General features: G+C 32.6%; 3 protein-coding genes and 1 long non-coding RNA gene across 4 annotated transcripts; 3 read left to right on the top strand and 1 right to left on the bottom strand.

The window, feature by feature from the left end:
• The first annotated feature begins 3,692 nt into the window (after positions 1 to 3,692).
• Positions 3,693 to 4,760, top strand: LOC123904620 (mitogen-activated protein kinase kinase kinase 20-like). Its single transcript, XM_045954255.1, has one exon. It carries the CDS (start codon positions 3,702 to 3,704, stop codon positions 4,758 to 4,760), a length of 1,059 nt encoding a protein of 352 aa, XP_045810211.1. The 5' UTR covers positions 3,693 to 3,701.
• Positions 4,761 to 8,757: 3,997 nt separating this feature from the next.
• On the top strand, positions 8,758 to 12,477 carry LOC123910775. The gene is made up of 4 exons (XR_006810311.1): positions 8,758 to 9,248; positions 10,651 to 10,871; positions 11,661 to 11,776; positions 12,369 to 12,477. It is a non-coding gene; the product is annotated as an uncharacterized LOC123910775 (long non-coding RNA).
• Positions 12,478 to 14,576: 2,099 nt separating this feature from the next.
• LOC123910774 lies at positions 14,577 to 19,276 on the top strand. The gene is made up of 14 exons (XM_045961991.1): positions 14,577 to 14,943; positions 15,101 to 15,205; positions 15,322 to 15,387; positions 15,504 to 15,605; positions 15,710 to 15,793; positions 15,908 to 16,026; positions 16,277 to 16,378; positions 17,134 to 17,250; positions 17,710 to 17,775; positions 17,883 to 17,949; positions 18,277 to 18,330; positions 18,401 to 18,490; positions 18,763 to 18,801; positions 18,887 to 19,276. Exons 1-14 carry the CDS (start codon positions 14,920 to 14,922, stop codon positions 19,004 to 19,006), a joined length of 1,155 nt encoding a protein of 384 aa, XP_045817947.1. The 5' UTR covers positions 14,577 to 14,919; the 3' UTR covers positions 19,007 to 19,276.
• Positions 19,277 to 19,412: 136 nt separating this feature from the next.
• LOC123910773 (glycosyltransferase BC10-like) lies at positions 19,413 to 22,348 on the bottom strand. The gene is made up of 2 exons (XM_045961990.1): positions 21,365 to 22,348; positions 19,413 to 21,214 (listed from the first exon to the last, which is right to left on the bottom strand). The coding sequence occupies exons 1-2, from the start codon at positions 22,061 to 22,063 to the stop codon at positions 20,573 to 20,575; spliced, it is 1,341 nt and encodes a 446-aa protein (XP_045817946.1). The 5' UTR covers positions 22,064 to 22,348; the 3' UTR covers positions 19,413 to 20,572.
• Between the last annotated feature and the right edge of the window lie 3,335 nt (positions 22,349 to 25,683).

Below are 25,683 nucleotides of genomic sequence, written 5' to 3'. Positions count from 1 at the left end.
GAACCACCTCTCTCCTCCCGTAGCCACCGCGAAACAGGTCTTCCACCTCGTGATTTTGACTCCGCTCGAAGCTCAGCTGACCACTCTCTAACTCCATCATCTTGCTCCATAGAGAAACGAATTTCACACTTATTTTCTGCGTGACCCATAATTCCACAAACGAAGCAAAAAGTTCCCAACTTTTCATACTTGAAATTCACCGTACACCATTTCCCCTCCTTGTTCATCACTTTAGTGTCTTTCTTAAGTGGCAATCGAACATCAATCCTCACCCGAATCCGCATATATTCTCTCCAAAAAGTGGAATTGTTGTTCTTGTCATACTCCATAAATGATCCGACGTAATTAGCCAACGTAATGCCAACCTTCTCCTTCATCAGACCCATTGGAAGATCATGGACTCTGACCCACATATTGATATGGAAAAGCGGTATTTGTTCAATTTGCATTCCTAATTGAACTTGCTCCAAGATTAACATGTTGTTGTCAAATGTCCATGGACCACCATTAAGAATTGCCTCCATATCCAATGGATGAGCGAAGTGAAATAAGATTTTTCCTGCCTTTGCCTCCTTAATCGTTACTCCCCTCACTGGTTTCCAAAGATCCGCCATTCTTATTTTCATGGAGTTGAAATGAATTGATCTCTCACAAATAAATCGTCCAACAAGGCACCATCGGAGATCTACTTGTTCATCTTCTTCCTCTTCAAAGTCGAACCGAAACCCCTCCTCCTCTTCATGCAGCGATAAGCCTTCGAGATTAGGATGTTCCATAGTAGTACACTGGATGGTAGCTATGCAAAAGAATTGTAATGTATTCGAGAATGGATGAATTATTGAATTTAGAAAAACAAGCTCCTCACTTGGAGAGCTTTTTTATAATAGATATTTTTGAGTTTTTGTCTTTACAACATTACAAGAAAGGCACGTACGCACAATGATTTCACAAATATTTGCCAAATATAGGAAAATAAATGGTAGAGAATCTTGATCCTATCATAGCGTGTCTATGTTTGTATATAACTAGATTTTCTACCACTACAACGCACAGAAAAGAATTTATTTATATGATATGATTTTATATTTCGTTTGTTAGTACAACCAATAAATAATTTCATATAATATTCCGATATCATTATAAATTAAACTAAATATAATACGACAATGTCATTAGATTAGAGAGATAATCTTTATCTAATTAAATACAACACTTAAGATTATATGATTAAATAATGACATAAGATTTTTTAAATATAACAATTAGACAAATGTTAATTATTAACATAATACAACCATATAATAAGGAAAATATAATAAAGGCTACATAAAATCATAAAACCCCCGTGCATTTTTTATAGATATAAATTTTGAAAATTAATATTAAATTTAATGGATAAACAAAATGGATACACAAAACATAGAGCGTATAATAAAGACTACCTAAAATCTTACAGCCCAGTGCGTTTTTTAGAGATATAAAATTTGAAATTTAATATTAAATTTAATGGATAAACAAAATGGATACACAAAACATACATCGTAAAATAAAGGTTACATAAAATCTTACAGCCCGTGCGTTTTTTAGAGATATAAAATTTGAAATTTATTCTTGTCAAAAAAAAAAAATTGAAATTTATTTATGCTAAAACTTAGATTATATTACTCTGTTGTATTGTGAAATTAGAATTTCTAAGTGAAAATTAATGTAATTAGATGAGATTGAACTATTTTATCATTAAAATTGGAATTCTTAAGTCGCAATCAATCTAAGAGTGAATCGTTAATTAATACATAGAAGTTAGAATTACTAAATTGTAGTTAGTCTAATTAAGTGAGAAGTATTACTCCATTTGCTTGTGATATAAAATTCATGCTCTAATATTATTGGTAAATAGAAAACTAAAATAAATTTCGTTGAAGACTAATTCATCAAAACAATACATTAGATAAGAAACTTAAAATAAATTTCATTGAAGACCAATTCATCAAATCAATGTATTAGTAAAAAAAACAAATCTATAAGAACATCCACAATGAAGAACTCCAAATTTGAGTACTTAAATGGGTCTCACATGGACACATCACTAATTTATTATTTTTTAATAATAGTACCTAATAGGTATTCAACCCCTCCAACCTAGCACTTCTTAAAAAGTTCTAAAATAGGTCACATCAATAACTCCACGTCATTACAATAGCTTTTTATTTAATTATCTATTTTATAATATAAATTGATTGAATGATAAAATTACAAATATGTACTATTTTATTTTTATAATTCAAAAAAATAATTAAAATTCTAAATTTAATTTAAAATAATATTGCCAAATTTTAAGAATTACATAATTAAAAAATAATTTAAAATAACATTACATAATTTTAAAAACAATTAATTTTGTTGATCATCATGCCCAAAACGTTGTCAAATATGCTCAACAAGATCATGTTGAAGTTGAAGATGAGTCCGCCTATTCAAAAATTGTGCTTTTGTGATGTACCAAAAAAAAATTTGTGTTTTGTGTAAATATCCATTAATTCAGATTGAATATATAAAATAAAGTGGGTCCCATGAAAAGAATATTTTAATGAAAAATAAGGTGGGTCCAAGAGGAAAAAGATTTCTTATTTTAGAAGTGATACCTAATAGATACTCAAATGGGTGATACTCCAATGGTGGTACCTAATAAGTACCTAATAGGTACTACACCATTGAAGATAGTCTAAGTAAATACTTTGAACCTATTCAATACGCATAATTATAAAAGAGGAAATTACATTGACCACCTTGAAACGATTATATTTATAAACAAAAGTAAGGACATGATTAGGGATAAACAAAGTTAAAGTTGTCCCTTCTATAACAACTGTTTTTAGGCAATTTTATGCAACAATACAAAAGTGGTTTTTTACATAGTGATTATCCATAATCATTTATGATGCAAATGGGTTATGGGGTGATTATAATCATTTGGTATGCATCGCGTTTAATTTTATGATGATTATTCTTCAATTGAAAACTAATAATAGTAAAGTTAAAATAGGAAAAATGATTTGAGAATGTTATAACAATGGTACGATACTCAAGGTTTTAGTGGAGAGAGATTACCATCATAATAAAACTAACAGATTAATAAGCGGTGTAAGTTTAAAGGGTTCCATTATTACTACTAAAAAATCGAGACAATGTTCTGAGATTAAGGATAGCCAACGGCCATAAACTGTCCCTTTTATTTTATTATTATATTATTATGATTTATAAATATGTCTGGCTTTTGTTAGTTACATCTTTTTCTTCTTCTTCTTCTTTAAGCAAACCTGAAATTAAGAACGACGAGCGTTTGTTTGTTTGTTTGTTGAAGTAGTACTGGTGGAAAAGAGGTATATTTTTCTCTTTAGGGCGGTTTTCGGATACTCCGAAACCGCTCTAATAATTAATTTGTTACCCACATTTGTTTCTTCAATCGATCGATCTCAATACCTTGAATGAATTGTAATTAATGTTTATTGCATGTCCTCAATTTGCATGTCATTGCCAACAATAAACAAAGCAAAGGTTTCTTCCTCCACCATCAACCTATTTTTGTTTTGTATCTCACTTTCTCTTAATTCCACCGTATCAAATTATTAATTTCTGGATGTAATTATTAATTGATTTTTCAATATACACATCCATCGTAATCGGCGGTGGAAAGGAAGAAAATGGGTGGAAGAATAGAATGGGTGAAGGGCAAAATGGTTGGATGTGGATCTTTTGGCAGTGTTCATCTAGCCATGAATAAATCGAACGGTGGACTTTTCGTAGTGAAAACATCAGATTCAGAGGTAGGACATGATGCTCTAAAGAACGAGGTGAATATACTAAATAGTTTAAATAATTCATCACCCTATATTGTCCAATGTTTAGGGACAGAGTATGATGATGATGATGATAAGAAAGTAGTGAATGTTTTCATGGAATATATGGCCGGGGGTAGTTTGGCTGACGTGTCGAACAAATTTGGTGGTTCATTAGATGAAGATATTGTACGTTTGTATACTAGACAAATTCTCCTTGGGTTATATGATCTTCACAAACATGGAATTGTGCATTGTGACCTTAAGTGCAAAAATGTGCTTTTGGCCTCTTCTGGGAACGTCAAGCTGGCTGATTTAGGGTGTGCAAAAAGGGTAGAGAACAAAGCATCATGTATTAATCTTACTAATGGTGGCACTCCTCTATGGATGGCTCCTGAAGTATTATTAAATGGTGATGAGAAAGTTGTCGATTTTGCTGCAGATATATGGTCTTTGGGGTGTACTGTTATTGAAATGGCCACCGGCAGGCCTCCTTGGGCTGACATTTCAAATCCAATTGCTGCTATGTTTAAGATTGCTCGCGGTGATGAGATACCTCAATTTCCACTTCATTTCTCTCGGGAAGGTTTCGATTTCTTGAGGAGGTGTTTGGTGAGAGATCCCAGTAAGAGGCCTACCGCACAGGAGTTACTTAACCACCCATTTATTATTTCAACTAATTTAACTCATCACAAACACTACTCTGCTTCCTCACCTGCAGCTGTTTTGGATGTTCATCAATTTGAGTATACCGATGACGACGATGACGACGAAGAATTATTACAAAGCCCAATTACAGGACGATTGAACCTGTTCTCTTCCACCACAAATGAGTTTGTGTCCCCACAAGGAACAACAATGTGGGAACTGGAAGATGGTGCATCAGGGAATCATTGGATCACTGTTAGATCAAGGGATCAATAAAGACCCAATAATTAATTCATGTAGATAGAGGACTCAACATATTAGGTACAATTTTGAGTAGGAAACAAATATATAGGTTTGTCAAAGTTTTACTTCCTTTTAGGAGGAAGAAAGAATGGTCTTAATTAGTAGTACTACCACACGTTTGTAATTAAAAGGTTGTTGTATCGATCGAATCATTTGATTAGACAGTCCCTCTAATTCCATTCCTAGTACTGTAATATAATACAATGAGCAGAAGCTCCACAAATTTGATTACTTAACTGAGTCTCACGTCTATATATCACTTATTTATTATTTTTAATAATAGTAACTAATAAGTACGCAATCCCTCCAACCCAGCATCTCTTAAAAAGTTATAAATCGATCTTACTAATAACTCTATATCTCATCAATAATACTATTATACTATATCTTTATAAGTAGGTCCCACAAAAATATATTATAATGAGAAGAGAGAGGGTAGCTATTTGAGAAGCAGTACATATTAGGTACTCAATGAATTTTGCTCCAATAGTAGTACATAATAAGTACCTATATAAGTACCTAATAGGTACTACCATTGGAGATGGTATTAATATTTTTAGTAAATGTTGAGTATAAAACAAGGATTGTGGCCTTTCAAAAGAGGGAATGTAGAACCCAAATATTTGAGGTTCATTTTATTCTAAAATGAAATATTTATTAGTTAGAAAATGTCCTAAAAGATATTGTTTTATTGCGAATAAGTTTTTTAGATGTTTTATAAGAGTAGTTAATTGTTATACTATAGTTTTATCAAATGGAGAGACGATTGTCTTATTTATCAAACTTTTTTTATATTAGTGATTTTTTTTACTGTTATTGATGTTATTTGTAATTCAAATCGATGACAATTCTTTTGAATTTTTTGCGCCTTTTCTTTTATTAGGTCCTTATTTTTAATAATTCCATGTAGCCTCTAAAAATTCGGAGATGATTGCAGTTTAGTTGGAATAAATAAACACCGAAAACAAAAAAGAAGAAGAAAGAAACGAAAAATTAAAATAAAATAAATAACCACCAAGTAAAAAATTATTTACAAAATGAAGCAATTAACATTGTCAGAAATGTAGCCTATAAATTTAGATAAGGATCATCTGGAATAAAGACAGAGCACCTTTCACCACTTTTGTTTTGTGTCGTTGAATTATTAGTTGTATGTGTTTTCTGCATTCTAAATATCTCTATTCACTTGATTATTAGTTTTCTACATCCAAAATTATTAATTTAGATAAACTCTTATCACTTGAAGGGAATGTCGTGAATTAGGGAGAACATTGTGAAACATGGGGCACACATAACAATGGTCATATATAAATTTATAGTCATGCTTATTGTTCTTGCAAAGGTTATTTATGTGACCTAACCGCCGATGTTTTCATTATAGCTTGATAGGGGGTCTTTGGTCCTACGTATTGCTAAACAATTAGGGGATTAGAGCTACGCAATTCTCTTGTAAGTCGGCTGTATGGGTGTACTATATGATTATCAGGCTAGCAGGGTGCTAGGCACTGATAGTAAGAACGGGATTCACTTATGAATGTTTGGCCTATATATAGAAGAGTATAATGGGAGTAGTGGGCTAGACAGTTGAGATCATGGGAGAGAAAGTGGCTCCATGTGTTTTTATTTTCCTGATTTCATCCTCGTTCAGTGGAATGATTAACTAAATTGGGCATATAAGAGATAAGTGAAACTATTAGGTAGTTTCAAGTAAAATTTATTAAAGAAATAAATTTGTTTTATTAAAGTTACTGTCCAGATTTTTATAATAAATTAGACGGATCCATTGACTTTTATTTAATATTTAAATTCGTCATTATATTAAGCTAGAAAATTTATTTAGTATAAAATATTTAAAAAACTGTTATAAAATATTAGTGAAACTATCGTACTCTTTCTTTTAAAACTTATTAAATCAATAAATTTGTCTTATTAAAGTTATTGCTTCGTGTATATTTTTAAATAAATTATAATAATATGTTCTAATTATTCAACACTTGTCCCGCGACGTTTTAAGTATCAATGACAAATATATGTCTCGTGTATATTTTATAATAAATTTTAATTATCAATGAACAATATTTATCCATTACAAAAAAAAAGAACACTGTTTATCCAATTTTATAGAAAAAGTTGTTATATTTGTTTGCATAATCTTTTTTGTTCCTATTTAGAATAACTTATTTTTATACTTATATTTTTCTCTTCTTTTTTATAATATAATTAATTATTTGATGTTATTATATTTGATTCCTATTTTTATGTGCAGATTTTTCCTGAAACAAAATATGTAAAATCACATTGGATAAAACTTAGAAACAGTTCCATAAGTCCTGTTTATACTATTGTCCAATTATAAGATGTCAAGTGGATAATGTTTCCATGTTACTAACATGACTTTGACTCCGCTAGACACTTGGCTCAACCGAACTACCTCCTTAGTTCTTCGTGCACAAATTCCAATGATAGACTTTCTCTCTGATCATCGAACCAAACCTCTATTCCATCCATCCTTAATTAGAAGTAAAAGTTCATTTTTCAAATTTATTGAATAATTGATGTATCTCGTCTATAATATAGTCAAGATACGTCAGTTATTTAATGAATCTAAAAAATTGACTTTTGCTTATAATTAAGGACGGAAGGAGTATTATTAATAAGGACAAAAATTAAATAATTTATTAGTAAAAAGTTGTTACTTTGACGCATATTTTTCATTGTCGTTTTTGTTCCTATTTTTCTGTTTTATGTATTAATTAATTTATTTTTTTAGTAATAATCGTTGATGGTTGGCATAATCTTCTTTGATGTTATATATTTTTTTAAAAAGTTGTTATATGTTTATTTGAGAAAGAAAAAAGTTGTTATAGCTTGTTTTTCATATCTTTAGAGGAATTAAATAGGATTAATTACATTTTTAGTCCCTTATCTTTTCTCTTTTCTTCAGGTTTTAAGTTGGTCTTTTCCGTCAAAATTTTCACTATTATCGTTAAATAGAAATCACACTTGAAAAGATGACACGTGTCCAAATTTAACAGTAATAGTGACAAATTTGACGGGAGAGACCAATATGAAACCTGCAGAAAAGATAAAGAACCAACTTGAAACTTGCAGAAAAGATAAGGAACCAACTTGAAACATAAAATAAAGATAAGAGACCAAAAGTGCAATTAAGCCAATTAAATGTATAAAGGGTTTTTTCTAACTTACCTTTCATAAATTGAGGGTATTTATCGATCAACCAGCGAGAAGGAATTATATGCAAGTCTACATGTGTAAATTCAAAAGTTTGTTACAAGTTTCTTGTGGGTACTACATGTAAATCCATTCATGTGACTTGTTCTTAATGGTTTATGGACATATACCCTCAATTTATGAAAGAGTAGAGTAGGTGTCACCTATGGTGGATTCTAGGGTGAGGGCTCAATTAAGTCCCTCACCGGTGTACCATCAATATTGACCGTTAGATTAAAAAAGCCCGCATGATTATATTAGTCACTGCCGCACTGAATCTTGCATCCACACTCTTTCTTCTCCATCAGATTTGACAGCCTTTGCAATTGAAAATGGGCATTTCCCATTAATGTTTCTTCCACACATTGATTACAAGTGAATATAAACATTATGGTTTGGTTATTCAATTTCTATTTCAATTTGATCTACGTAAGGACGTTTTTTTTGTTTGGACTTGTATGGATATATTTAGTTTTCTTTAAAATTGAAAACAGAATCTGGGTTTTGAGGAATTTCTCAACAAAATTGTTTATCTAATATTTGCTTGAACGTTGATAGACAGACACAGAGAAAATTCAAAATCGATTTTTTTTTCTCACATAAAAACTCGTTTTGTTGAACCTTCTCTCATATCCTTTTCAATATACAACCATCAACACCAAGTCTAAAGTCTAATAATTCATCATAAATAAATGTTCAATCTTCATTAACTACAAGAAAATAAGTGATTTGTGACAGTTCATTTGCGACTATTAAGTCAAAACTGTCGCAATGTCTCTTTTTTCAAAATTTAGCAACGGTGTATGCGACAGTTTTGGCAACCGTTGCAACTTTTGGATCTAAAACCAAATTTTAAGTTAGCGCTAAGTGAATTTGTGTGAACTCTTTCACTCACTCAGATAAACTGAAATCCCTCTTCACTTTTTGTTATAAACAAAAAAAAAGAAAAAACCTCAAATCCCTAAAATCATTTTCCAAATCTCTCGAATCAACGAAGAAGCTTCTCCTATTTTACAAATCACTCTCCAAATTGTGTTCCCCTTCATCGTTCCTATTAACGAAGCTTAATCTTCTATCTCTAGAAAGCTTCATCGTTCGGTTTCTCTTCTAGTTTCGCTGTCTCATTATGTCTTCGACAACGAGGCTTCTCTTTCACCACTCAGTTCCCGCCGCACACCCGTCAGTCACGTCGATCTCCGCCGACACACCCTCCAAAGTTTAGACGTTCAGGTTTTTTTCCCTTCTTCCTCCTTCCCTTTCTTTGTTCTTGTTAGTTTTCCATTGGAGTTAGGGTGCACAGAAAGGGTTTGAGAATCGCGTTTGATGATCGATAATTTGGAAGGTTTTGAGAAACACGATTATGGATATGAGGAATCACGTTTGGTGGTCAAAGGGATGAGAGTTGGGTTTGAGAATCGTAATTTTGGGTTTGAGGAATGGGTTTGAGAATCACATAATTGCATGATGTTTATTCTTTTTTTTCTTTCTTTCTTATATGTGTTAAGTAGATGTGGTTTTTGTGTGTTATTCTTGCGATTTTAGTGATGCAAAGAGTAAATAATTTAGGGGATTTGATACTGATTTATGGAAGATTTTAGGGACTGGCTTATGCAGGATTTTGGGGATTTGAGAATTTTGATTAAAATTTAGAAATTAGGGTTGGTAGTTATATGGTTCTGAATCTGATTTTAATGAATAGGGTTCCAAAGTGACAATTTTTATATTTACCTGATAGTAGGGATCTTAGAAATTATTGAATCTGAAATTGGGAAGTTGATACATTAATGTTTTGCGTGATCTAAATTATTGGTTTCTTCATGGTTGAGGTTTTCTTTGTAAAACAAAAACGATATTAAAGAAATGGTTTTGCATGATACTAAAGAAATGGTTGTGATTGAGGTTTTCTTTGTAAAATAAAAACGATATTGGTATTATCTTTCTAGAATAGCCATCACTTAGTTAAATTGTTTTTATTAAGGTAATAGAGTCTTTGTTGTTATGTGTGTGATAATGATAACATACATATATAGATTATAGAGAAAGAGTTCTTGCCATTGTGCTATGTTATGCTGTTATGATATGGTTCAGGCTTGTAATAACATAAATAGTCATTATTGTTATGCTAAGGCACATATTTGAATTGAATTCAAACTTTGGAATGTATTTTGGATTGGTCTGTTCACATTGCAGTTTGCTCATTGGTTGCAGGGGCTTTCACTTTGTTGGTCAAGTTAAGATGCTTTATGCTCTTGTTATCTGTTTGGCAATGCTGAACTTCTTTGTTTTTGCTGAAGGCATCTCCGGTGCCTTTTGATTTATATAATTTCATTTAGTTTTTTCTTTGATTCATTTATCGTATACTTTGTTATATTGCTTGAGAATATGGTGCTTGTACTTCTATTATGTTTTATGATGGGGTACCTATAATCATACATTCATACTTTGCATGATATTAAGTTGATAATAGCTCTACTTTGAATTTTCAGATGCCTTTCTATGTTGCTTAATGCTCGGGCTGAATTCCTCTTCAATTCTTTTATGATTGATATTACTTAGCCTCATTATATAGTCGATACCGGCATACATTAAGCTATTAGTTCTCTCATCAGATGTTCTGCTATTGTTTTGACAGGGGAAATAAGGGATTGAGGCACACCACTTCTCAATTAATATTGTTCCTAGCAACTTCAGAATTTGGAGAAAAAATGAGGCAGATTCTTGTAACAATGTCTAGTGGAAGTTTCTTGTCACAACTTCAGAAATGAAGGAGACCGAAAAATTCTAGCAATATCCAACTCACCTTGGAACTCACAAAGTGCCTTAGTGGTAAAATTTCAATGTTGATCTTTCCAGGTATGCAGTTTGAAACAAATGAACATTCAATGCATCTATTCTTGTGTTGTTTGTTTGCTATATTAAATTGTAGTTCTTTTCATTTTTTTTTGTTTGTTTTCTTTGTTATGGAGTGTTTCATCATTTGGTTAATGGTTTTACTTGGATTTAGGAATGCAATTTTAATAATTGTAGCCATTGTAATAATTGTGTGTATATACAGAATATCCATCCTGCATCACTTCATCATGTTATGGTAAACATTGTCAATATTTGTCTATAATTTATTGCATTTTGAACCAGGTTTTCATTGGGGTAGCAGGGTAGTACAAATTTAATCATGTTATGTTAATCGTAGTCCTTGTAGAATGAGGTGAAGACGACTAGTAACTAAATGTTTTTGAGACCAGCCTGTGATTATGTTTTTGAGAATTTTCAATACGGTGTAGTGGGGCGGTGCCTTTTGTTAGTAAGGAGGCAGTAATTTTGTTGGCTTGTGGTGGATTTAGTTTCTATTGTTTTGCTCATTTTCGCGCTCTTTGTGAAAATAGAAGCCAAAACAAAAAAAAAATTGAATTCCAAACAAAAAATACTTTAATACACTTAAACAAAAAGCAGGTAAAACAAAAATATGAGAAACTTGACTAAAACATCGAGTTTTCCTTTCTTAGAGCAGAATCTGATTTAGTGTGCCTCCCTTTTGTTAGTCTGAAATACTGAGTTTCCCCAAGTTTCTTAATAGTTTTTTTTTTGTTGTCTCTTGTTTAAGGGGTTTGGTCATTAATGTAATTCTTTACTTTACTCACACAGATAATGATTGGATTAAACTAAAGATAGAAGCATTTCTCATTTTGCGCAACCAATTTCTCAAGTTTGCTGCCAATTTTTAACTCTGCTGCTGATTTTGTAACTCTGCTGCCGTTTTCGTAAGTCCTTTCCTCTTTTTGTCTCTTTTCTTTGTTTTCTGTTGCTTTTAGTTTGGGGATTAGTGGATAAATTTTAAACAAGTAATAAATGCATTAAGGGACTTACTATCATGGTGTAGGCACTGAACGCATTGTAGGAATTTGGTACGGCTTTGGTTGTTTTGTATGCTAAATGAAGATAATGTATGAGTGCACTGCTATTGTATTGTTGTCTAGTTTTTAGGCTTGGTATTGCTGACTTTTTTTTTCTCCCTGTTATGAGACATTACTTGTGCTTACAAAACATATTTACTCTTTGAAAATCCCTGGGGTTGACCATGATTTGGTTTGAAATTAAGATATTTATAACATTGTAATTTACCGAGTTCCATTTTTGTGAGTTAGAGAGTTTATACTTTGTTTGCATAAGATAACATATTACTATGGTATTCTTGTTATCAGTTCATTTATTTGATGTGTTTAGAAAAGAGAAGCCATTATGTTATGAAGCTAGGAACCATTATCTTGTGGAATTATGCCATGGACTAAGTCAATTTGTTCAATTCCGTTCGTTTTTTTATGTATCCTAATATATATTCTTATGTTTTCTCAGGTAATTGAATAAGAAGAATCAAGAGATGATTATGGATCATGAAGCAACATAACATACTAGGGATTAATTTTTTTTCCTTTTAGAGTTTCAAGTTATTTAATTAAATTTTGGCTTAAATGCAGTTTTACCCCCCCTATTTTGAAAAATGCGGAATTTTACCCCCCCTATTTTAAAATGCGGAATTTTACCCCCCCTATTTTATAATTTGTTGGATTTTGCCCCCCACCAAAATTTTGCACAAAATCTGCTTCTGAGCCTCAAGTTCAAAGCTACGCACAGAACTCAATTTGGATCAATAATTCACCAAACTGGTACCGAAACGACCGCAATCGAGTTAGTTTTCCACAGAATCAAACTCCACTAAATTTGGAGTTACAGAGAGAGATTAATTACTGTTTTAGTGAAGGTCTGTTCAAATTAATTATCGTATGAAACTACTACTGGTATTCTCATCATTCCTCTCACCCTGTAGCTCATTTTTTAATACTATTTACATGTATGGAAATCTAACGAAATTACCCTTGTTGGCATTTCAATTTCGTCGAATTTGGAGTTACGATGTGTTCGGTAGACGATGTTGAATTTGAAGATCACAAGTAGATTTCTGCAGAATTAGTAATTGGACAGACCTTCACTAAAACGGTAATTAATCTCTCTCTGTAACTCCAAATTTAGTGGGGTTTGATTCTGTGGAAAGCTAACTCGATTACGGTCATTTCGGTAGCCATTTGGTGAATTATGGATCCAAATTTAGTTGTATGCGAAGCTTTGAAGTTGTGACTCGAAAGCAGATTTTTTGCAGAATTTTGGGGACATACCTTCACTAAAACGGTAATTAATCTCTCTTTGTAACTACAAATTCAGTGGGGTTTGATTATGTGGAAAGATAACTCGATTACGGTCATTTCGGTAGCCGTTTGGTGAATTATGGATCCAAATTGAGTTGTATGCGAAGCTTTGAAGTTGTGACTCGAAAGTAGATTTTTTGCAGAATTTTGGGGGACATACCTTCACTAAAACGGTAATTAATCTCTCTTTGTAACTCCAAATTCAGTGGGGTTTGATTATGTGGAAAGATAACTCGATTACGGTCATTTCGGTATCCTTTTGGTAAATTATTGATCAAAATTGAGTTGTGTGCGAAGCTTTAAAGTTGTGACTCGAAAGCAGAATTTTAGGGGGGCAAAATCCAACAAATTATAAAACAGGGGGGGTAAAAGTCTGCGTTTTAAAACAGAGGGGGTAAAATTCCGATTTAATCAAAACAGGGGGGGCAAAACTGCATTTAAGCCTTAAATTTTTTATGTATGGATGTTGTCACTATCGAATTAATTATATGAATGAGATTAAATTATTTATATACTTGTACTTGTCACCATTGAGTTAATTATATAAATGTTATTTAATAAGCCATCAAAAGGAATAAAAAAAAAATTAATTTCATATTTAAAAAAAAAAACATATTTTGCGACGGTTTTACAAAATCGTCGCAACCTCTGCTATTAAATCCAGTGTTAAATTTAGGGACGGTTTTGAACTGTTGCAAGAACAACTGCGACGGTTGTAACGACGGTTTTCAAAACCGTTGCAAAGTACTCTTGCGACACACAAATCAGCAACGGTTAGACAACCGTCGCAGATGTGTAATTGCGACAGTTGCAACCGTTGCAAACTGCAATTTTAACCGTCGCAAAGTGCTTATTTTCTTGTAGTGTTGTCGAAAGATCCAATTCTTTTGTGCAGTTGTGTTTATTTTTTAATATTTCCAATCTAAATTTATGGAAAGCGTTACTTTAGTTTTGGGGGAATTTTGGTCTACCATTTTTGTTCAAATAAACTATGTTAATAATGCAAGAAATTCAATTTTGTATAGATAAAATAACCCTAATTATTAAAGACACATTAAACAGAAAGAATTTGGGTGGAGAGAAAGAGGATATATAAGATTTTATTTGATTATTTATTTACTTTTATAAAAAAAAAAATTATAAGATCAAGTGTGGTAATGAAAAAATGGATTATTTAATCCAATGGTGAAATGACGTGGTACACCGGTGAGGGACTTAATTGCTCCCTCACCATAGAATCCACCGTCACCTATATTTAAAATTGTTTGTTTACTACTTGATTCTTTTTTTTTTTTTGGTCAAAGAGTTGGTCTATCTTATCTTATCTTTATTTATTTAATTGCAATTTTCAGTTTGAAAGAAATAAAACAGTTGATTGATTGTTGTAGAGGCCGCGAGGCCACTCAGTCATATACCTTTCTTTTTCTTGGGGTCGGTTTCTCTCTCTCTCTCTCTCTCTCGGTTCTTCTTCTGTAACTTGTCAACCTTCCTTTCCTTTCCTTTCCTTTACTTTATTACTTTACTTTCTCCAATCAATCAATCAACCAACTTTCTCTTCCTCTTCCTCTTCTTCGTATATTCCTTATTTCCTTTCCAATCATTCTTCTTATTTAGAAGATTCTTCTTTGCTTTACTTTTACTCGCGAGCCCAAATTCATTCATTCATTCAATCTTTTCTTCTTCAATCTGCTGCTTTGCCTAGAATGGAGGGTTTTAACTTTGTAACTGTAAGTTCATTCTTCATTCATTCATTTACTTACTAGTATATGTTGACCAGACCAGACCAGCCCATTGAAAACAACAACTGCTTCGTTTGTTTGTTGATTTCTCTCTCTCAACTAACTAACTAACTAATTAACTAACTGTTGTCATCAATCAAATCAGGGTTTTCCAAAGAATAAGAGGCTGTTCCTTTCGACCATCCTCCTTCTCGTTTCTTTGATTTGTGCCGCTTATTTCCTTGCTAATGCATTCCACTACAAACAAGTAGTAAGTACTATATATATATATGCTCCTTCTAATTAATTACTACTGCTATAATAATAATAATTAATGCTATTTTCTTCAAAATATAATTCATTCTAATTAAACAATACTACTTGCAGAGATTAGCACGATGGGGTCTAATTTATTCAATTCCGGATACAACAACATCCAATGAAAAATGCAAGGTTTGTTTGTTATATATTTTCAGGGGAACGAACAGTAATAGATAGTAGTACTAGTAGTTACACACACTTGAAATAAATATTATCTCTTTTTTGTTTGTTTGTTTCCATTTCTCTAGACACAATGCCACCCTTCTGGAACTCACCCATTGCCTCAAGGAATTGTTGCTACAACATCTAACTTGGAAACGCGTCCCTTATGGGAGGATGCCCACTCTCCTGTAAATTAATTATTATTATCATTCCTAATTTATTTTCTAGTATAATTAATAACTTCACTTCATATAATCTAATACTTTATTAATTTCATTTGTTTTTTCTTCAGACAAATTCAAACCGCCCATTCAATTTGTTGGCTATTCCGGTAGGAGTTAAGCAGAAACAAGTTGTTGATAAAATCGTCAAAAAGGTCACTCACTTACTCTTGCTTCACTTCTATCATATGTATGTATAACTTCACTTTCATCTAAAACTCATACCCGTCCCCTGCTCACTCATACATACTCATGTCATATCCTCCCAGTTCCCGTCCAGTGATTTTGTTGTCATGCTTTTTCATTACGATGGTTTTGTGGATGAATGGAAGAATTTAGCTTGGAGTAATCGTGCCATACATGTGTCTGCTATAAATCAAACAAAATGGTATAATAACCTCTTATATATATACTCCCTCCGTCCCAAAATATAAGCAAAAATTGGTCAATGAAAGTTGATGTATTTGGTTTAAAATTTAGTCCAGATACATTCACTTTTGTTGACCTCCTTTTGCTTATATTTTGGGACGGAGTAGTATATATATGTTAATCTGTAATCATATACTCCTCCTAGCTACATCTGTAACTATATATTAAACAAACTAACTAACTAATTCTCTCTATGATGGATGACATAGGTGGTTTGCAAAACGATTCTTGCATCCAGACATAGTTGCTGACTACAATTATATATTTCTCTGGGATGAGGACCTTCTTGTTGATAATTTTGATCCACAGAGGTAAGAAAGACACTTGTGCTTGTCTTATTAAATTTTCTTTTTAGTAGATATGCATTTGCAACGCACAATTCTTACTTTTTATGTCACTTGCTTGCATGAACCAATGCGGGTTTTTTGGGTTAAGGGATTCCATGTTTCATCACCGTTGGTGGATAAATTGAATTTCTTTGTTAAACTCATTGGCTTATGATAGTTATGACATGGTTTATAAAAGGAAACATGGGCAGAGGAATAAAACGAATCATTCCCTTATAAGAATGTTTCCTTATTTAGTGAGGAAAGGAAAAGTAGATCTAGATCTGATGGTTATAAGATGAAAGAATGTTGAGTAGGGAATTATGCAATGATTTTAGTAGTCACTCTACTTGGGAGATTCTAGGTGTCTCGAACTACCTAGCCTATCTTAACATTTTCTGCATTTTATCATTCAATCTTATAGTGTGATTCAGCCATAGAATCATTTGATTCTATTGGATTATCAATATAACAACAATTGTTTTTTCTGCTCTATATTTATCCTAATGTTTAATCGTAATCGAGATCGAGTCCTATCAGCTTACAGTTCACTGCTGAGACCTTGCACATAACATAACTATAAACCCTACAACAACCAGTTGTGGCAAGGAGAGTCAGATCATAATACTAAATTGAATTTTTAGTTGGCAATGACTATATTTGATATGTTGCTGATTCTTCTTTTTTTAAATGGTGATCATTTTATGCCCCGTGTTTTGATTTGTTGATTATCTGGTTAGGTATTTATCTATTGTTAAAGAAGAAGGACTAGAGATATCACAGCCTGCACTGGATCCTGGTAAATCAGAAATACATCACCCACTGACAGTTCGTAAAGCAAGATCAAAAGTGCACAGGTTAACCTCATTTCCTCTCACCTCTGTCTAGCTGTATATATTAGCAACAGCGTTCATTTGGAAGATCTACATCCTTATTATGACATAACCAATGCAGTACTCAATTAATGAACTAGATTATTACTTTATTAGACTGTTCCTTGTTAGTTTTCGGGTTATATTTTAGAATATATATGTGCACACACTCACACAGACCTAAGAAGCACCTCTGTCAAATGTGCAAGTGCTGAAGAACATGTTGCGCAAAAACTTTTCATATTTATTTAACTGTACTTTTACAATGAGTTTTTCTACCATTCATTCAACTAATTTACAGTTCCCTCAAATAATTTATCTCCTGACTCCTGGATTGTATATTGATTGATGCCTACATGTTGGATTGAATTTTTTGAGTAGTTACTTTTTTATTTGAAAACAATTGCTAAAACTTACTGTTGGTATTATGATGTGTCTGTACAGAAGGTATTATAAGCTAAAAGGTAGCGGAAGGTGTGATGACAATAGCACAGCTCCTCCTTGCTTAGGGTAAACAATTGCACTATCATGTGTGATTTTCTTTTAGCTCCATCATTAAATCATTTGAGATGTTAAATATAATTTTTTATTTAGTATGTAAAGAACTTGTTTTGCAGGTGGGTGGAAATGATGGCACCGGTGTTTTCTAAAAAATCTTGGCAATGTGTATGGCATATGATCCAGGTATGGATAAGAAAAACCAATTAACCAAGTCAACTTTTTTTCGAAAGCAACCAAGTCAACTTAGTACCAACCATATCATGAAAATTTTCAACTTTTTTTGGTTACTCTAGTAAGGTTGCTAACAATTAACATTATGTGCTTTAGAAGAAACCACTGTCTTTTCATATATATATAAGCTCATTTCGGGGTAAAACAATGTGTCCTAATCCATGATTTTAAATCACATTGTTTTTCTTACAAATGCAAACAAAAGGCTTGTCAAATCTTTCGATTCTGCATGGTTTCTTTAATAATGTTGGTCTAATCTAATCATCTTTCAATCTACAGAATGACTTAATCCATGCCTGGGGACTGGATAGACAGCTCGGTTATTGTGCACAGGTAACTTGCTTTATTCATTGCATATCTACATCCTTCCAGTGTGGTTGTTCATCTCTCAACAATATTTCAGGGCGATAGAATGAGAAATGTCGGTGTGGTGGATTCTGAATACATAGTTCATCTTGGCCTGCCCACTCTTGGGGGATCTAATGACAATGAGGCAAGTGATTTCAGTTTTTTATGTCAAATGACAATGTTTACTTTATCTCTATAAACACCATGTGCAGTATTCACTTCATCTTGTTGAGTTAAACTTCATCTTGTTGAAGAATTATCATCCAATAGTAATCACTTCTTTTAGTTCAAGTTGGCAACATATCAACTTTAAAATGTTTGAAAACTCATTTGTGTGCTGATGAATGTACATTTACATTTGTTTTAACTGGCAGTCTAAACTATTAATTAACAAAGGGTCTGTCTTTTGGTTTGCAGACGTCGTCAAATTCCCGTAGAGAGAGTGATAGACCTAAAGTAAGTATGTTTATGACGTATAATGTAGATTTAAACACATGATGCAGCCCTTTAATTAAGAAAGGAATCTACTACATGATTTCAGGTGAGGATGCAGTCATATATTGAAATGCAGGTTTTTGGCAAAAGATGGAAAGATGCAGCAGAGAAGGACCAATGTTGGATTGATCCATATGAACAACATCAAAATCAGACTAGCCATTAGTCAGTTTTATGAGGTTTCTTATCAAAATCCAAGTTCACGGTCAACGTTTCCAACTGACCAAAGTCGCATACATCATATCAGATTTTGATGAATAAAAACGTGTGATTTTAGTTTCCAGTCTGATTTTGCTATTTTGGTTTGATGTCTCAAAGATTTTACAGGAACTATTCTACTTTCCGTTTGTGATTAAGTTATTCATTCATTCACTTAAATATTGGTGTACATAGAAGTGGTGGTATAGAGGTGCTAATAGGAGGAGTGACAGAAAAAGTGTTAGTTCATAGTTGTTTTTTTTTTTTGGTCAATGTAAAATAGGTTACTTTGTCGAACAATATGTTATCGAACGTTATTATTTGGATTTTGATGATTCAAATTTTCTCAGCTCTAAAATCTAGTTAGGTATTATTGTCGGTGTTATTTCTTGCTACTTTGGGTTGGAACCGTTCAGCTGAAATGTTTTGTTTGATGTACCACAGTATCCAAATCGACAGTGAAATATAGTTTGGAGGTTTGAATCCGGGGACACTTGGTTTCATGGTCTGTCTATTTACTATTAGACAAAATCCCTTTTCAGATTGATCTCCATAAAGTTTATATTCATATTAATAGTTATAGGCAAATTGCAGTGACCTTCCCTAAAGTTTATGTAAATAAATCACACCCATCTATTTTCTCATTTACCAAAAATCTGCCGTGAAAAGAAAGAAAGAAAGAGAAAGAAAAGAAGAAACAGAATTACTCCCTTTTCAGATTGATCTCCATGTTCTCTATTTTAAAAATTTGCGGGTTGTCTTGTCTTTTGGTTCCCTTCAAGAAAGCAGTTCCCAATCCTTTTGTTCCCATACAGCCTTTTCCCTTGTTTTATGTTCCGGCGGGTGCACATACTGCCAAAGTAATGATAAATGAATGTGCTGTCATTTAGCTTATTTGAAGTTCCTGAAGTTGTTTATGAACCATGAAGTGGATTTTAAGCATTCAGTGAAGTTGTTTTATAGTTGTGAAGTCCACACAATCACCCTTAGTCTGATAGATTAACGTAAGATATATTAGCATTGTTATGATTCACCAATCTTAAAAAATGGAGATATTTGTATTATAAGGTATAAATAAACGTGGATGGTATATGTAATAGTAGCATGTGCTGTCTGTCATAAACAATTCATATTGTTTTTCTTTTCTTTTTCTATTCTACTCGTCTTCATCAAACACACACACACACACACAGAAAAGCACAATATGATTAAAGTTGTTAATTTCTCAGAGTGCATTTAACTGTGTACTGGCAGTATTGGAAACTGAAGATATAACCCAAAAAACCACAAGGAATTGAGAGTTGGTGAAAATATAAAATTTCTGTATTGATAGATTCCTTCTTGGAAGGAATAAAATGCAGTTAATTTCTGCAAGAATATGATAATCTCTAGCAGAGAACCCAAATTCTCTAACAATACCTGTACAGATATCTCTACCAATGCAAAATGATTTGTTACTGAAGTTGTGAAATAATCCACTACCGCAATCTAGGGACTACAACTAAAAGAACGAGTTATAAATGAATAGAGAAAATTAAAAGTTCATGACTTCTGAAGAGAGGTTAAGCAACGGCTCCAATGCACTGGGATCAAACTTGCGAGCAAAGAGGTAACAAATGGAAGTCATATCTGAGTTATATCGACAAAGGGATCCATTGTTCCTTATAGCCTGTATAAAACTGACGGTTATATTATCCCTCCCGTAGGTTGCCGGATGAGGACCAAGCATTGACCAGTCGACCCATGTGACTGTTCTGTTTGAATTAAGAGAACCATGGAACATATTAAGGAAGGTTGGAATGTAGTGTTCGTCTGGGTAGCAAGCAGGCTTACAGTATTTACGGAAGAGGGAAAAGTATTGGGTGTCAGAGACTATATAAACAGCGAGAGCACGGTTGAGTTCAAACCATTGAGAGCCTTTGCGCCAGTGTTTAAGCTGAATATCAGGTAGCATATTGCGGCTGTAGCGGCCTCGACCGTAACGGGAAGGATCATCATATGACTCAACAAAGCTGTGTGCAGAATCAATGAGATATCTGTAAACAGTAGGGAAGTTGTAGACAGGGATGCAACTCTCTGAGAGGAGAACAAATCGCTCATTTGAAAAGTCCAGCAGTGCATTTGCTAGAAGCCGCCTCTCAGCATCGGCCAGTGTAACTGTTCCCCAGGAAACAACCTGTCAATATCAGAAATAGAGTACTCTGAGATGCTGCATATTACATATATATAAAAAACAAAATTAAGCAGTAAGAAATATAGGTTTGATTGGTTCTGGAAAGAAGAGACAAAGAGCATAATAATATGAATGCAGAAAAGCAATAGGTACCTGACTTGGAATGTTGCGTCGATAAAATGGGGAAGAATGAGAGACGTTGAGAAGGTAACCAGGAGGAGCGTGGATATAAATGTTGAAGAGATGGGAGTGGCCTTGAAAGAATCTCTCCCAGAGAGGCAACAAGGGCAAAGGTCCCCTAGTAAGGAACATGAAAGCAAGTTTGGGTACACGAGCGTATGGGTAGTTATGTTTCGTGGGAACCAAGGAAGCCCTCCAGAAAAGTTGGTCGTCAGATAAGGTGTGGGTGATGTTGGATGGATGAACAAAAGACTCCAACATATCCTCTTCATACTCCTCCACCACCACCACCGGAAGAGGTGAAGGAGTTGGAGGTGGTTCATTATTATTATTAGTTGTACAATTACAGTTACAGTTGTTGGGTTGTTGTTGTTGGAGGGTATCAATAATATCATCATCAATGTGATTGAAGACACCAGCAGTGGAAGAAGGTTGTTGGGAAATGAAATGAAGGTAGTTATTGTTATTATTATAATTAGTATTGAAGTAGTGAATGTGAGAAGTGGTTGTTAAACCGATGACGACACCGCCAGCAAAAACAACCAACATCGTTACTATTTGTACCAATCTTACCAAACCAGAGTGCTTCGGATCTCTCTCTCTCTGTTCTCCTCCTCCTCCTCCACTCTCTTCACCTCCTCCTCCTCCTCCTCCTCCTCGCATTCTCGCCATCCAATTCAATCTAAATCACCACAACAACAACAACAACACAATGCCGCTGCCGCCGCCGGATCCAATTATTAATTAGGGTAAAAAAAGTACGTAGAGATCAGTAACTATACACGGGGGATGGATCCAAAGAAAGATGTTCGTTCGAATGGATTCAAAATACAACCGCGCACGAACGGGAGAGTGTGTGTGTGTGTGTGTTTTTGTCGCTTATCGATGATCTCTCTGTTTGTTTTATTTTGTTTTACTTTTTGGGATGGATGAATGGATGTCTGTCTCTGATTGTTCAGGCAAAAGACAAAGCAAAGGGAAAGGTAAATAGACCGTATGTATCCAGTATCCCAATCCCACCGATTGCCTATATTAATTTACACGGACATTATTACCTATCCATTATGAAAAGAAAAAACAAAAAACAAATTTAATTGCATTTCTTTCTCTCATATTTTTATATTTTTTTTTTGTTTTTGCCTTAAAACTGACGGATTTTAATGTGAAAAAATGTGAATTTTGAACTCAAATGTGATATTTCATTTTTATATTAAATGTTAAAGATAATAAAATCACATTTTATCATGCCAAAAATCATAATTTTTAGAATAAAATTATGAATTTGGACCAAAATTGCAACAAATATGAAAATAAAGATAAAAGTTTGATTTTAAAATAGGAAACTATTTTTGTGAGTAAGGGCGCGTTTGACCCAACTTTTTTTAGAGCTTATGCAAATAGCTTATGCAATTTTTATATATTATTATAAGTTTGTCAAGGTAGTTTATCATAAAATAGTTTATAAATTTACAATTTTCACTATTGTAAACTTATAAAATAGCATAAAATCTAATTTATATTGCATAAGCTCTAAAAAAAGTTGGGCCAGACGAACCATAAGATAAATTAAATAAACCAAAAATACAATTAAGCACAAAAAAAAAATACATATTTGTCGTAACGTTTTAAATATCAATGATAAATATTAATTATGCGATTTTTAATATTTATCAATTATCAATACATTGTTTAAAACAAAAAGTACACTTTCTCATTCTCAATTTTTCTTTTCAAGGAACAAATTCAAAAGTGTCATTCTTTCAATAATTTAATTCAATGTGACACCTACGTGCTTCTCTTTACAAGCTGATGGGACACGGTTCGATCCCCAATAACAACAAAATATTTTAATTTGAATTTAATTTTTTTGTGTTGTCTTTTTTTTATCATTTAATGAATCTATTATAACAAGAAAATTATGAATTAAAAACAAATATTTTGTTGTCTTCCATGGAGTATAGATCCGTGAGCAAAATCCTTCAAACTCCTCTGATACTCGATCTTGCAGTAACGACATTTACTGGACTCATCTGACCAATGGCGCCCTAAAGCTTAACGTGGATGCTCATCCTTGTGATGATGGCCGTTGGGGTTTAGGGATCGTGTTGAGGATAGAGGTAGGGACGTGTGTCTGAGCTGCGACGAGGGTAGTTAGAGGCTCCCACAACATTTTTGACGGCGAAACTCTCGGGTTAAGTGCATCTTTGGATTTAATCGAGACACTCTCCCATCGCCATTGTTAATAAAATATTTTTGCTGCTAAAAAAATGTCTTATGTTATGGTCAATTTGTTAATAAATTTTTTTTGTTGCTAAAAAAAATCAAGGGTATTGTTGGTATTATGAAAAGTCCGCACCAAAATATTTTGTATCCTCTTTTAGATGGCCAGGTAGGCGCGTTCCGCACGCGCCTGTGTCTAACTTATGTAAAAAAAATGCTTATGTCATGGTCAGTTTGTTAATAAAAGATTTTTCCTACTAAAAAAAAATGATTTTATGTTATGGTGAGTTTGTTAATAAAAGATTTTTGTTGCTACTAAAAAAATAAAGGGTATTGTTGGTATTATGAAAAGTCTACACCAAAACTCGTATATTCTCTTTATATATAGTACTAGCTGGTTAGACAGTTCCGCGTCTGCTTGTGTCTAACTTATGTCCAAAGAAAAAATGTCTTATGTTATGGTGAATTTGTTTGTTAATAAAATATTTTTACCGCTAAAAAAAGATGTGCCTAATAAAAGATTTTTGTTGCTACTAAGAAAAATCAAGGGTATTGTTGGTATTATGAAAAATCCACACCAAAACTCATGTATCCTCTTTATATATAGTATAGATATAGATATAGATAGAATAGATATAGATATTTTAATCTAACGATAAATTCATATTTTTTTCACACATTTTCTCTTTTCAATATTCTTTTCAAAAAAAGAAAAAAGGATAAGTACAAAAAAGATACTGAACCGGATTAAACCGGTGGTGAAAAAAAAGAAAGATAAGTACAAAAAAATAATTAATATCTTATCTTTCATAACAAACAAACTCTAGTTTTCCAAATATATAACATTAATTATTTTTATTGAAAAAAAAAAGAGTAATTGATAAATAATATAATTGACAAATTATATATTTAAAAAATCAAAACGACAGTTAAATAACACATAAATCTCTATTATTATATACATAGCGAGATTCTCATGGAGCTCTCTTGTGAGTTCTCATGAAATTGCTTATGTGTTATTGAATTAAAGAACTTACTTAGATGACATTCAATTGAATCTTCTATAAACCATTATTTATAAAAAAGAAAAAAAACCTTCTCAAACAAAGTATTGATGTGTCATTTTGAATCTCTAACGTAGTATTGGTGCTCTCTTCTCGGTTGCTGTGATATTGTGGGCTGGTGTTAGTTTTGTTGGAGTAATTGAGTTGTGTTACGTACTAGGAAAGATTTGGTGCTGCTCCTGATGTTTTGACTATGTATCACTTGGTTTGGTGAATTTGCATTTCTTGTGCATATTACTTTTGTTTAATAAATTTTTTGCCTTTTCAAAAAATTTTCAAAAAAAAAATAAAAAAAATCAATCTTTTAACATTCTCGATTATTTAGTTATAATATGTGGGTCTACATGCTTATATTAATACTAGCGGCTAGACAGTACGTTCCACGTATGCAGGGCCGGTTCCGAGATTTTGGAGACCCGGAGCAAATAATAAAAATGAATACCTAATAAAAAATATAATTTTTTTTAAAAAGAACATCATTTATTTATATTGTAAGTAGTATTAAAAACATAAAAAATAATCATTTATAAAAACAATTAAAAAAATAAATAAAAATAACTGGGAGAGCATCGAACTGGTGACCTCTCCATGTAGGAGTCTTAGACCCCGTGCGCACTACCATTACAATAGATTAGATTAGGAAGTTTATATGTTACAAACTATACTTAACCAATTATATTAATGATGTGGGCCCAAAATTTTTTTTGAGGCCCCAATATTTTGGAGGCCCTGGGCTGGAGGTCTGGTTGCCTTGGCCCAAAACCGGCCCTGCACGTATGTATGTGTGATCCATATTTTCTATTTTTCAAACTTATGTCAAAAAAAATGTCTTATGTTACAATGAGTTTGTTAGTAAAAGATTTTTGCTCTTAAAAAAAAAGAGTCAATGGTACTGTTGGTATTATGAAAAGTCTACACCAAATTTTTTTGTATCCTCTTTATATATAAATATAGATATAGATGAGTGTCTATTTTTGTTTTGTTTTTTTACTAATAAATTATATAAAT

This window comes from Trifolium pratense, linkage group LG2 (assembly GCF_020283565.1).
Source record: "Trifolium pratense cultivar HEN17-A07 linkage group LG2, ARS_RC_1.1, whole genome shotgun sequence".
In the NCBI taxonomy this organism is placed as follows: Eukaryota; Viridiplantae; Streptophyta; class Magnoliopsida; order Fabales; family Fabaceae; genus Trifolium; species Trifolium pratense.
This window is presented reverse-complemented; position numbering and strand designations above follow the sequence as displayed.